General features: G+C 42.3%; 3 protein-coding genes across 5 annotated transcripts in view; 2 read left to right on the top strand and 1 right to left on the bottom strand.

The window, feature by feature from the left end:
- Window positions 1–680: 680 nt before the first annotated feature.
- shisa2a (shisa family member 2a) lies at window positions 681–3515 on the top strand. Its single transcript, XM_053618616.1, has 2 exons — window positions 681–1089; window positions 1786–3515. Exons 1-2 carry the CDS (start codon window positions 807–809, stop codon window positions 2208–2210), a joined length of 708 nt encoding a protein of 235 aa, XP_053474591.1. The 5' UTR covers window positions 681–806; the 3' UTR covers window positions 2211–3515.
- A 479-nt stretch (window positions 3516–3994) lies between these two features.
- zc4h2 (zinc finger, C4H2 domain containing) lies at window positions 3995–8262 on the bottom strand. Of its 3 annotated transcripts, none has more exons than XM_053618619.1 (6): window positions 7561–7967; window positions 7185–7356; window positions 6060–6232; window positions 5770–5938; window positions 5222–5331; window positions 3995–5038 (listed from the first exon to the last, which is right to left on the bottom strand). In XM_053618619.1, the coding sequence occupies exons 2-6, from the start codon at window positions 7338–7340 to the stop codon at window positions 5032–5034; spliced, it is 615 nt and encodes a 204-aa protein (XP_053474594.1). In that variant the 5' UTR covers window positions 7341–7356; window positions 7561–7967; the 3' UTR covers window positions 3995–5031. The 3 variants fall into 3 exon arrangements, with proteins under 3 accessions (XP_053474594.1, XP_053474592.1, XP_053474593.1); XM_053618617.1 differs by lacking the exon at window positions 7561–7967 and adding an exon at window positions 7985–8262 and having other exon boundaries at window positions 3997–5038; XM_053618618.1 differs by lacking the exon at window positions 7561–7967 and adding an exon at window positions 7985–8258 and having other exon boundaries at window positions 3997–5331.
- Window positions 8263–9105: 843 nt separating this feature from the next.
- zc3h12b (zinc finger CCCH-type containing 12B) overlaps window positions 9106–12488 on the top strand; it is a 14145-nt gene continuing 10762 nt past the window's right edge. The window contains exon 1 of the mRNA XM_053617963.1: window positions 9106–9561. Within this exon, the coding sequence (XP_053473938.1) occupies window positions 9295–9561 (267 nt within the window). The 5' untranslated portion in view covers window positions 9106–9294. The remainder of the gene's footprint in view (window positions 9562–12488) is intronic.

Below are 12488 nucleotides of genomic sequence, written 5' to 3'. Positions count from 1 at the left end.
AGACATGGAATGACAATCAGCTGACTGATAAAATAAACAGAGACAGACAAGTGCTGTCTCCCTCACTGCAACCTTTAACCTCACACACACACACACACACACACACACACACACACACACCCCTCCCAGCCCCAGACGCTGACAAACATGTTGTACATGTGCCCTCAGAGCAGAGGTGTGTTTCAGTGACATGCTGTTAGTTAATAATGTGTGTGTGTGTGTGTGTGTGTGTGTGTGTGTGTGTGTTACAGTGTTAGTGTGTGTTAGTGTGTTTCCTGCTCTAACACACTACATGAGCGTTACAGTGTGTTACAGAGTGTGTGTACAGTGTGTGTTAATGTGTTTTGTTTATGTTTACTTTTCTCTAGACTCTTCCTTTAAGCCTCAGAGATTTTTTTTATAAAGTTTAAACATTCGGTTCTTTTATTTTTTAACTCTTGAACTCTAAATGAAACAGTTCTCTCTCTCTCTCTCTCACACACACACACACACACACACATAGAGAGAGAGAGAGAGAGAGAGAGAGTAATTAGGAGTGTAAAGTGCATGAATCAGTTTGTGGGTGCAGATGAGTGATCAGGTGGAGATAAGGTCGGGGGGTAAATGAGATTGCCAAGGCGCGTGAGGGGAGTAAAAAAAAAAAAAGGGGGGGGGGGGTGTTGGGTGTAGGGATAAAAACGCGCGAGCACTCCGTGACTCCCCTTCAGTTCTCCGTTCAGCCTCCTGGAATAACCTGGGCGCACGTTTTCATTTATTTTTTAAAAATTGTTTCTCCATTTGGATTTACGCACGCGCGCGCAATCACGATGCGGTCTTGGTCGTTTCTTGCGCCGCTGCTGCTGCTGCTGCTGTCGGTGCCGCGCGCGCTCTCCGGCGGAGAGTACTGCCACGGCTGGCGGGACGCGGCGGGTGCACGACACCGCGGATTCCGCTGCCCCGAGCGCTACGACGGCGAGGGCGCGCGCTACTGCTGCGGCTCGTGCTCGCTGCGCTACTGCTGCGCCGCGCCAGACGCGCGCCTCGATCAGAGCACGTGCCCCGCCGAGTTCGACTTCTACACCGAGGGAGCGCGAGACGTCCCCCCGACCCGTAAGAATTTTTTTATTCGGGAGTTTGTTTTTATTTATTTATTTAATTTTATTTATTATTATAAGTTTTTAATTTATTGTTTAAAATAAAAGATTTTAAAACTGTATTTTATTTATTTATTTTGTCGGGGATTTTATTCCTGTGAGGCATTTAAAAACATGAATTTATCATAAAACATTATTTTTTTAATAATAAATTGTACATTTATATCTGTTTATTTATTTGTAATACAGCTGTTATGATCTTTAGTTAAACAGTGGATCTGTTTTAATGAAGCAGTGTGGATTCATTAACGAATTTATATATATTTATCTTTATATCTTAAATAAACTTGCAGCCTGGACTGTAGAGAATAGAGTTAAAGGTGGATCTTTAGCATAGAATTGATTTAGAATTCTGTAGCTAAGGATTTTATTCAGACTTTTCCTTTGTTGTGTTGATTTTATATTTCATTGATTTTTATTATTATATATTAAATCAATAATAAAAATAGTTTTTTTTTCTTCCTTTATGTTTGTGTAACAGTGATGAGAAACTGCAGCTCGCTGCTGTTTAGAGCTTTATTTCTGTTTTAGACCTGGAATAAAGTTGTAAAATCAAGTTTGGGCTCAGTTTAAAAAGTAAATGTCACAATTTAGTGTGGGACGAGGAAATGATTTACTAAACTCTTATTTTTTGTCTTTTTTTTCTCTCTAGTTCCCACTTATCTGCCCTTCGTGATCGTAGTGAGCGCCTTCCTGTCCTTCGTTGTACTCGGAGCGATGATCTCCGTGTGCTGCTGTCACTGTATGAAGCCGAAGCCCAGCGACCGGCCCGGTCCCACCCAGACCAGTTTGCTGGAATCCAGAGGTCCGTCGCTTAAAAGCTCCACGCCGTCGTGTACGTCCAACTCCGGGCTCCACCCGTCTCGTCCGAGTCCGTCAGATCTCAGCGCGTACAGTGCGTTTCCACCAACATTTGTTCCTCCGCTCCACCAGGGGGCGCCACAGTTTTACCAAAATTATCCTAATTATCCACTGCCTCCGGAGCACACCATGCTGATCGCGCCGGCGTTTCTGGACACACACGGGCACGGCCCACCTTTCCATCAGGACCCCGTCTACCCCACTGTCACCGTCTGATGATGTCACAGGACTACAAACAAGTAGCAAGTACAAGCATGAAAAGGCTAACTGAAAAAAAGCAGCATGGTAATGAAGGTGAAGAAGAAGATCACAGCCATCCCCGTCCCATCTCCTATCACAGGACTAAAAACAATTAGTGTCAGGTTCCTGAATGTTCCTGAATTTTTGTGTGTTTGCACTCCAACATATTTTAGCAGTGAAAATCAAAAACATTTACGAACATGGTGTAGAAATCCTCTCAGAAATCCTGTCACGTTAGCCATCTAGCTAGCATTAGCTGTAAAAGTATTAATACACCTCGAACACTCTCTCAGAAAAACGTCAGAAATTAGCTGACGTTAACCAGATAGCTAGCGGAAGCAATCGAGAACCACGTGCAATTCTGCATACGTCTTTAAATGTCTCTTTAAATCCTTGTCAGAGTTGGCACGTGTTAGCTAGCCAGCGTAAGCGACGAACATTACGATCGTTTATGAATAAATGAATTCATAAACATTATGAAATATTCATAATATCTCAGAAACCATGTCGTTATTCCGTGTTCACTAGCTAGCTAGCAATATGCAGTGAAGCTTCTGTACATTTACGAGTATGATTGAAAAATCCTCTCAGAAATCCTCCCAGATTAGCTTATGCTGGCTAGCTTGCTAGTGTTAGTATCAAGGGGAAAGAAATCCTGCCATTAACTGCTGTTGACTAGTTGGGTAGAATAAGCAGTTTCAGATTAGCTCATGTTTGTTAACTAGCTAGCATTAGCAGTGAAGATCGTGTGTGTTTATGAAAACGATGGGGAAATCCTGTCAGGAATCCTTTCAGATCGTGTTATGCTTGCTAGCTCGCTAGCATAATCCGTGAAGATTGTGTCTGTTCCTGTGTATGACTTCAAAACCCTGTCAGGTTAGCTCATGCTAATCTGCTCCTTCATCCTCGTGTGTTTTGTGTAATGTTGCTTCTTATAGGAGTGAATTCTGTTTCAAACATTTCTGTAAAATTATAATTGTTTTAAACTCGCTGATTAGAGTTTGTTATTTAAGCCAAAAAAAAAAAGAGAGAAGCAATAAAGTCTTATTTTTAAAAAAATACTTGGATGAGTGTGTGATGATTTACACGTACAGTGTGCACAGCGCTGAAGTAAAGTTAGCGACATTCTCTAGCACTTTGTGGTTTTAGTGTGTGTGTGTGTGTGAAGCCACAGCAGGAGATCTGAAAGACAATAGACTGAAATTGTCCTCACACCCCTGAGATAGACGAAGCCCAGGTGGAGACGGTGTGTGTGTGTGTGTGTGTGTGTGTGTGTGTGTATCAGAGAGAGAGAGAGATTAGGACTCGGCGAGCACAGCGGGTGGTTATAAAGATGCGCAGGAGCTCGTTACGCGGCATTAGCAAACCCAACGGCTCTCCTGAATCCTGTTGACATGCAAAGCAGCGTAAAGAATGCGGTTCCACCTGAGAAGAGAACTCGTTACGCTCACGTTACCCGTACCTGAGTGCTTTATTCTATGCTTCATTTTCTAACTGCTAAACGTAAACGTGCGTTACTCGAAACGTCTACTCGAACTACTTATAATGCAAACCCGCTTAAATATATTTACCCCCTTATTACAGCACGTTATTATCAGCTAGCTAGCTTCAGATGTTTACGTGTAGCGAAAGCAACTTTATATCTGCTTCTGTCTCTGTTTACATACATCAAAATATTCAACTACAACTATATATATATATATATATATATATATATATATATATAACAATCTATTGTATATACGCACAGTACATCCGAATTACTAACACACACACACACACTGTGGAACACTTGTTTTTGTTTTATTTAAGCTACTTTTTTATTTTAGGATAGTTTTAAACTTTAGTGACATATTTTTTCTTATATTATATTCATATACAGTGCATTATTTTATTACATATCATTATATTTTATCTTTGAAATGGCAGCCATTTTGTTCGGGGATCGGGTGTCTTTGTTACGTACGACCTTCGATATATGTTTTTGTTTCGTCTGAATTATTTTTTTTGTCATGTATTCACGGTCCCCAAAAGTATGAAGGACACACGGCCCATGCTGTAAAGAGATCAATAAAGACTGAGACGGAGACAGAGGGACGGGTGTTTACTGAGAAACGCGCTTCTCGTGTACATGTACAGCATGTAAAGACTTTAAAACAAAGAGAAAGAGAGAGAAAGAGAGAGGAGACACATTTCTTTGATGGAAAGATAAAATGACGACGTAAACAAAACAAAGAAACGGGATACGTTCAGAGAACACATTAAAAAAAGAGACGAGGTTAAAAACAATCAGTTATTTAAACATCCGAAAACAACGCAAGCGGGAAAAAAAAACAACAGAAAAATATTTTTTACAAAATTGCACAAATTTTACGCACGAGTTCACGCCACGTTTCCATCGTTAATGTTCTGAAGACGAGACAAAAGTGTAAACAGGTTTTTTTTTAAAAAAGAAGGAAAGAATTTAAAGTAATTTAAAGAACATTTTCACAAAAAAAACACTAAAGGCTTTAAAAGACAGCTAAAAAGATTTCTTAACGGAGAAATGCACAAAAATGACTACAGCACACGTTAAAAATAAAGATAAATAAAAATACAAAAACGATAAATTAAGAGAGCGGATTTTAATATCTCGTTTAAAAAAACTAACACACGGAGGCAAATTCATTAAAAAAAAAAAGAAGAGAGAAACGTTATTATCAGTCATTGGCGACGAAAATATCCGCAACACACTCGCTGCGTCTCGTCTCTGAACACGTGAACACACACCGGCACAGCGAAGGCTTTCATCTGATATTCATCTGCTATTACACACAAATGAAAGAATAATAATAATAAACACGTGATTCCGTAAAAATGACAGAAATCTCTACAGATTAAACGATAAAAACATCCGAAGAGGAAAAATGACAGGATGAGTGTGATACTGTAGTAATCTACGGTGTAATTAAACTGTGTGTGTGTGTGTGTGTGTGTGTGTGTGTTACTCGTCGGGTTTCCTCTTGGGTTTTTTGGGGTTGCGCGAGCGGCTCTTGGCTTTACACAGAGGACAGATCGGGGCGTTCCGGTGGATCTGCTGATGACACGAAAGACACGCCTACACACACACACACACACACACACACACACACACACAGTTAAATTCGTTTACTGTAATCAAAGACAAAATATGAATAATAGATATGAAAGGAGACAGAAATGTCCGAATGAACGCGCGGTCTGCCCTCTTCCACATACACGAGCTCACACACGGCTGTGATTGGCCAGAGCCGCTGTGACTGACAGATTAAAAGAGAGCCACGCCTTTCCCGTCATCTTGTAATGTAATATCTGATCTCAGTCTCTGTAGCATCAGTATGTATATATATATTACCGATAAATAAAAACATGACTGAAACTACACGTGTTTACGTCAAAAGACTGAAATGAAACCCGAAGCGACAAAATGGCCGACGAGGACGACGACTCCGTTTCCCAGCAGCCTCGCCAATCACATGACCTGTAATCCCTCGCCCCGGTCCTGTTTCAGTCGTACCTTCATGGGTGGCGGTTGTTGTCGGAACGTGGTTGCCGGCTGTCGTGCGTCTTGTTTCCTTGCCGCCTGAAGCTGTTGGGCTGTTGCCGCTGCCACCGCCGCTAAGGATTCTGGGATTGGAGGCTCCAGAGGTTCCGTCTTCCAGTCGGCTTTCTGCTTCTCAAAGTAACTGGACACACACACACACACACACATCAACATCCTCAGAGAAGCCTATATATGATGTTTATTCTTTCAGTTAAACAGTGTGTGTGTGTGTGTGTGTGTGTGTGAGTGTGTGTGTGACTGACTCGAGGGTCAGCCGCTCCTCCTCCCGGCAGAGTTCCGGAAGCCTCCGCAGGCCGAGCGCCGCTCTCAGGGTGTCGACGTGATCCTTCAGCGGTTTGTACTCATCGTGCAGTCTCCGAGTCGACTCCAGCAGCTTGTTCAGATCACACTCCGACTGCTTTATAGTGTTCTCCATCTGACACACACACACACACACACACACACACACACACACACACACGGTTACAACCTGCGACGCACACGAGCCGATAACTCATACAGTACAAACCTTACACACACAATAACACACTACGTGCTCGTGCATTCCCCAGTGTTTCCTCTCGATAAAAGGAAAAAGAATTCCTGACGTATCATGACGGTGACGTTATTGTTATAATACAGTGCGTAACATCCATACTTTTCCCGTCCGGAATTGTCCAGGTCTGTAAAACGAGCATCCCTAAAGAAGACTTTTCCCAGACTAGAAAGACAGAAAGAAGGTCAGGAAGATAAACGATGGCGAAACACTACTAGTGACGCGAGTGACGCGGAACGCCTTCACACGCTTGGAATTCTGCGTCCGGAATTCTTCTTTTCACCGGACGTAAATCTAACGGAAACGTAAAACTTCCTGGACGATGTCTGTTGTCAGAAACCTAAAAGAAAACCTTTTTTTCCCCCTGATTCTAAAACGCGTTTCAGACGTCTCACTGTTTCTCACATGGAAATAATTCCAGATGTTTTCCAGACTTTTTTTCCCAGATATCCCGACCCCCCGCCCCCCGACTTTCACGTTCAACATAAAAACGTGATGTGCATCAGGAAGTCTTGAGTCTGTATTACTTTACTGACTGTACTGTTATATATCCATATCTACAGTTTTCCCAAAAATGCTTCCGGAATGTTCCTACTTTTCCACGTCGGAAAAATTTGTATCTTAATGCTTTTTCCGTATTTTCCAGGAACGAGAGGAGGTTGCAATTTTAACGGTGTGGAGAGGACGAGACCGCTGCCGGCGACGGCATTCTCAGCAATGTTCCACAAGAATCTTGATGTAAAAGTGGAATGAATTCGCCTTCCTGTCTCCTGCACACACATCAGCGTGTGTGTGTGTGTGTGCGTGTGTGTGTGTGCGTGTGTGTGTGTACCACGTTGATGTCAGAGTGGATGAGGCGGAGCTCCTCGACGTGCGCCATCTTCTCCTGCATCAGCAGCTCCATTTCCTGTTTGTACTCTCGCAGGTGTTTCTCCTCACTTTCCAGCGTCGCAAACTCGGAGCGGAGACGCGTCTTCAGCTTCTCCATCTGCACCGTCTTACTGCTGCACACACACACACACACACACGCACGCCCAAGTTAGCACACCTATCTATCTGTATGTCTATACACGGCCGAGTGCAAAAGTTTGCGCACCCTGACTTATTAAAGGAACGACACGTCCTAGGTTGATCTGTTCACGTTTTGAGGTTTGTGGGAATGTTCTCACTCCTCTGTCCTGAAGATCTGGGAAAAGTTACAGCTTTACCTCTGACACTGGAGACTCCTTCCATCAACGATAAATAAACGTCTCCTAATGCATAGCAGTGTATTATTTTGTGGTACAAGTCCCTGTGAACGAGCTGTCACTATGGAAACGACAAGGTATTAGAACAGCGCATTAATATAAACCTCACTCGCTGTAATAAATGTGTAATAAACATCATTAATACACAGTAATAGCGTATTAATAGCGTATTTTCACCGATAAGAATATATATATATGAAATTTAACCCCCTAAATCTCTCATTATTAGAAGTATGGAGCTTTATTTATTACATTAAACACTTAAACATGACATTGTTTTAATTCAGAATAATGTATGAGGTGTAAACTAGCGGCTCGGACCGGAAGCTCTTATAACAATAGCTAAACGCTAGCTGGTGAATTTTCCCTGCCTGAAACAGCTCACCGGATCTCTTTAATGTTCTCCAGCTTGCTCATGATCTCCTGCTCGTCCGCCATCTCGACTTTTAAATCGGTTTCAGTTTCCGGAACGAATCTAAAGCGCTGTGAGACGCTGGAGTTATCACACACACCGCGGACACGGACGCTAAACAGCTGAGGACTACAGCAACCGAGATTTTACACACTCGGTTTCCCATGAAGCTTTGCGAAGGCGGAAAAGGAAGTGCTTTTAAGGCAGAGGCTACGGGGAGGAGGGAAACTCATTTTCCCAGGATTCCTAGCGACACACTTTGAATTTTATTTTAAAGAGACAGGCAGCACCGCTCCAGACCAGCGAACACGACCGCCTTTTTTAATTTAAAAATAAAACGTTTTGAAATATATTTTTAAATATAATAAATTGTCTGGGAGTCATGTTTGCGCACAAGAATGAGGTCGTGCTTTAATGTGCAACTTTTGATTATAAAACTTTTAAATAAAAAAATACTAAATAAATCAATCAATAAATATTTAAGGCTGTTACGAGAAGTTCACTCTGTACTCGTTGTTAATCATTTATTGTATTCATTTATTTATTTTAAATTATATAACTTTTTTTTTTTAAATCCGTTTTAGGTTTTACAATCTATCAAGAAAACAAACAAACAAACAAACAAACAAATATTAAAGGCAAGTTATTAGAAGTTCACTCTGTACTCATTGTTAATAATTTATTATTATTATTTTTAAAAAAATGTTTAGTTTTAAAATGATCTGCGCACAGTGTTTATTTATTTATTCATTTCATTTAGGTATTAATTGAATAGTCTGCATTTTATTTAAATATGAACTATATATATTTATAGACTACTATAAGATATGGTCTATAACTTTGTATTAAAAAGTTTGAATTATATGCAACGATATATTTCATCCTGTATGTTTTGTTTATATTATTAAATTGATATAATATTATCCATTATGTTTTGTTTTTATTACTCCCCCATCAGTTGGATGGTTGTGTGCGCATGCAGAATTTTGTGAAACCGACAGGGGGCGCGCGCGCGCGCGCACACACACACACACACACACACACTCGGACGCACGCAGTGTGGGAGGCAGCGCGCGCTGATGCTGTACCGGAGATTCGGGATTCGCCCGGTGTCTGTGCGCTTTTTTTTTTATATCGGTATCATTTTAATATTTAAAGACCCTCCATCTTTATTTATTTTCCCATCCATGGAGGAGGAGAACGGGCCTGTCTCGCGCGTCGTGATCGCTTAGAAGGAAAGGAAGGAAAACCCAAAGCATTAAATCCGCTCCTACTATAAATAAATGGTTTTGGAGCTGGCAGCGCCCGCAAGTGCAGGCCCGCTGCTGCAGCGCTCCATCCCGCACATCGAGCGTGTTTTCCGGGTCAGGGTGAGCTGCAGCGCCGCCGACACCCACACACACACCCACACACGCGCACACACCGCCACCGGGACACACACCGACACCGGCACCGACACCGATCCCGACCCCAGGAGCGACCCGGAGACCGGCGGCGGAGTGGTCGTGATCATCCAGGATGGCACGGAGGAAGACTGCAGCAGGGCTAAAGTAAGTGCTCAGGGACCTGACGGCATCACGATGTGTTTACTGAGGACCTGCTGCCGCGATTCTCCTGTCCCTCGTTCACCTCAGAGTGCAGCACGCAGGGAAACAGACATCAAACCACACACACGTTTACCTCTCACTCGCTTTTCCTCCACACCACGCACACACGTGTTTATTCCCAGACACCAGGACTTCCTAAAGCCTTCTCTTATGTAAGGAATCACACCGTGGGTCGCGCTGTTATGGGGAAAATAATCATGTGTTTTATTCCTCTTGCACCACAGCAACGTGACAGTGATTACAACTGTTTATTTATTGAATAAACTTTTTAGTTACAGCAGAAGTGTTGTCGCTTACATTATCGCAGCTGCAAACTGTCGTTCCCTCACCAGCCTCGCTTTATTCTCACAAATAATAATAATAATAATAATAATAATAATAATAATAACGCAGCTTGTTACATCGTGTTCCCGAGAATCCGCAAAAAGCTTCCTCGTAAAAAGTGCTGACACTGGAGACTCCTTCCGTTAATGCTACACAAACGTCTCCTCGCCACGTCGGTGATTCTATACACGTCCCTGCAAACCAGCTGTTACTATGGAAACGATAACGTGTTACGTTAGAGCGTGTGCGTTACCGTCAGAGCTGCAGTTATAGAAGCGTACGATCCTTAAAGGTGCCGTCTGTCATTTGTTTAAAGTCTCTGTAAATCTGTGATCGTTCTATAATTATCCTACAGTTGTTATATGATGTAATTCTATAATTATTATAAACATAAGATACTGCGGTTTTGAACACTAACATGCAGCGGATCGCCTTCGTTTCGTCATTTCATGTTTTTGTCGACATTTTTTCTGGCCTGGAAACTAGCCCCACCCCCAGCTTAAATAGTGCCCTGAAGCTCCACCTCTTTCTTTCTTTCTTTCTTTCTTTCTTTCTTTCTTTTTTTCAACAAGTAATCGGTAAAGTTCGTTGCTGTTGTTATTTTAAATTGCAGTTCACTTCACTAGCAGCAGAGGGTGCCAAAATTTACGAACTGCCCCTTTAAAATAATAACTGTCGCCAGAAATTATGATGCGAGACCAGTAACCGGTAGCACATTTAAATTTACTAATAAGCCAGCTGGTTAGACAGTTAGTTAGTGTAACACTAGCCGCTAGCTATATTTTTATCCAGCTAGCTTTTTACATTCCGCTAACATCCCCCTGCTGAAAAACAAACAAACAATAGAAACCATTACAGAAATTTTAATGGTTTCCACTACAAATACCATTACAAACCATCAGCTAACCATTAAAACCATTACCATTATTGGTCCTTAATGCTATCCACTAGACATAACATGCCACCAATAGAAGGAAATAACCCTAACACTAGTAGAGACCCACAGGCACCATTACAGTTTCCATTAAAACTAATACAATTCCCATTATAATCATTAAAACCATTACAGATTCTGTGAGGGTTTCAGCAAGTCTCTTGGTGCATGCCAGCTAGCGTTATCGAACTGTCCTGCATGTTTTTTTTTTTAATAAATTTTTTTTTTAATGGATTCCAGTCTGTCACATGAGTATGATGGGCGTGTGAGATCACGTGACCTTCGCGTGAGCTGTGTCGCTAACCGTGTGTGCTTTCGGCCATGTTTATCAGCGCGTTTAGCTTGAAATCGATCATTTTCCTCCTTTCTTAACTTCCCCTTTCCTCGGTGTGGGTTTAAGACCAAAGTTTCTAGACAGCAAGGTTGATTTAGGCAACGTTGTTAGCTAGCTAACTAGCATTTTTCTGACTTAGACAAGGAAATGTTTTCTCTCGAAGCTAATAAAGACAAGAGTTCACTAAAATGCTGACATTCTGAGTGGATTAGCATGATGTGCTACGTTCTGCTGTTGTCGAAGATTTCAGGTTAGCCCAGTGTACATTTCTCACGTGGAACGTTTATAACGTTATGTGTTATTGATTAGCGTTTATTAATCCGTCCTGTTGAGGAGAAGAGTTAGCGTTGTTGTTGTGGAATGCTAATTATATAATAAGCTAATTAGCCCAGCTCCTTTAAAGGAGATCGTTCCTGTCTGATGCTATCATGATCATGGTGTTTACAGGAATGCACTCAGTGTGTGTGTGTGTGTGTGTGTGTGTGTGTGTGTTCATAAAGCTAGCGTGCTAGCAGCTGCGATGCACAGCATGCATGGAGAGTGCGTGTGTGTGGAGCTCCACCGTGGGCCTCGAACAGGCCCGACGCTCTGCTTCACGGCAGAACACACTCCACTTGTTGCTATGAGACGAGCCGGTGTGTGCGTGCGTGCGTGTGTGTGTGTGTGTGTGTGTGTGTGTGTGTGTGTGCTGCTTGAGTGCATGCTGGCCTTGCTGCTTTCCCAGCCTGTGTTATGGAGGAGGTGAGGACGGAGAGCAGGAAAACAAGAGATGAGAGAAGGGGGAAGAGAGAGAGAGAGAGAGAGAGAGAGAGAGTGGAGGAGGATTTGGAGATGCATAACATTTTTTTTTTTTTTTTTAAATCCATCTTTTCAAGTCCTAGCGCATGTCGAAATCCTTCATGACTCACTGTTCGGCGGCCATGTTGGGAAAGTTTGCGGTTACGTTTATGATGTTGTGTAAAAGCCGAAACGTCGCAGCGTGCTTCATCGACGCTTTTACGTCCCCGGAACATCTACAGCACTAAACGTCATCCAGAACCCAAGTCAAGCAGACAAAGATTCAGTTTAACATTTTGTCTAGGCTCAACTGAGGTTCTAGAGTCAGTAAGTTTACAGAACCCTTATAATCACACACAAGCCAAGTCTAGAAGCCGAAGTCTCTCCCACACAAACTGAGTGTAGAGTTGACTCTAGAACCGATGCGATGTCACACACAGAACGGGTCTATAACCGATGCTAAAGTTAAACTCACGTCACACACACACACATCCAGACAGA

This window comes from Ictalurus furcatus, chromosome 28 (assembly GCF_023375685.1).
Source record: "Ictalurus furcatus strain D&B chromosome 28, Billie_1.0, whole genome shotgun sequence".
NCBI classification, from domain to species: Eukaryota; Metazoa; Chordata; class Actinopteri; order Siluriformes; family Ictaluridae; genus Ictalurus; species Ictalurus furcatus.
Note: the sequence above shows the minus strand (reverse complement) of the source record. Positions and strands in the feature narration are given on the sequence as shown.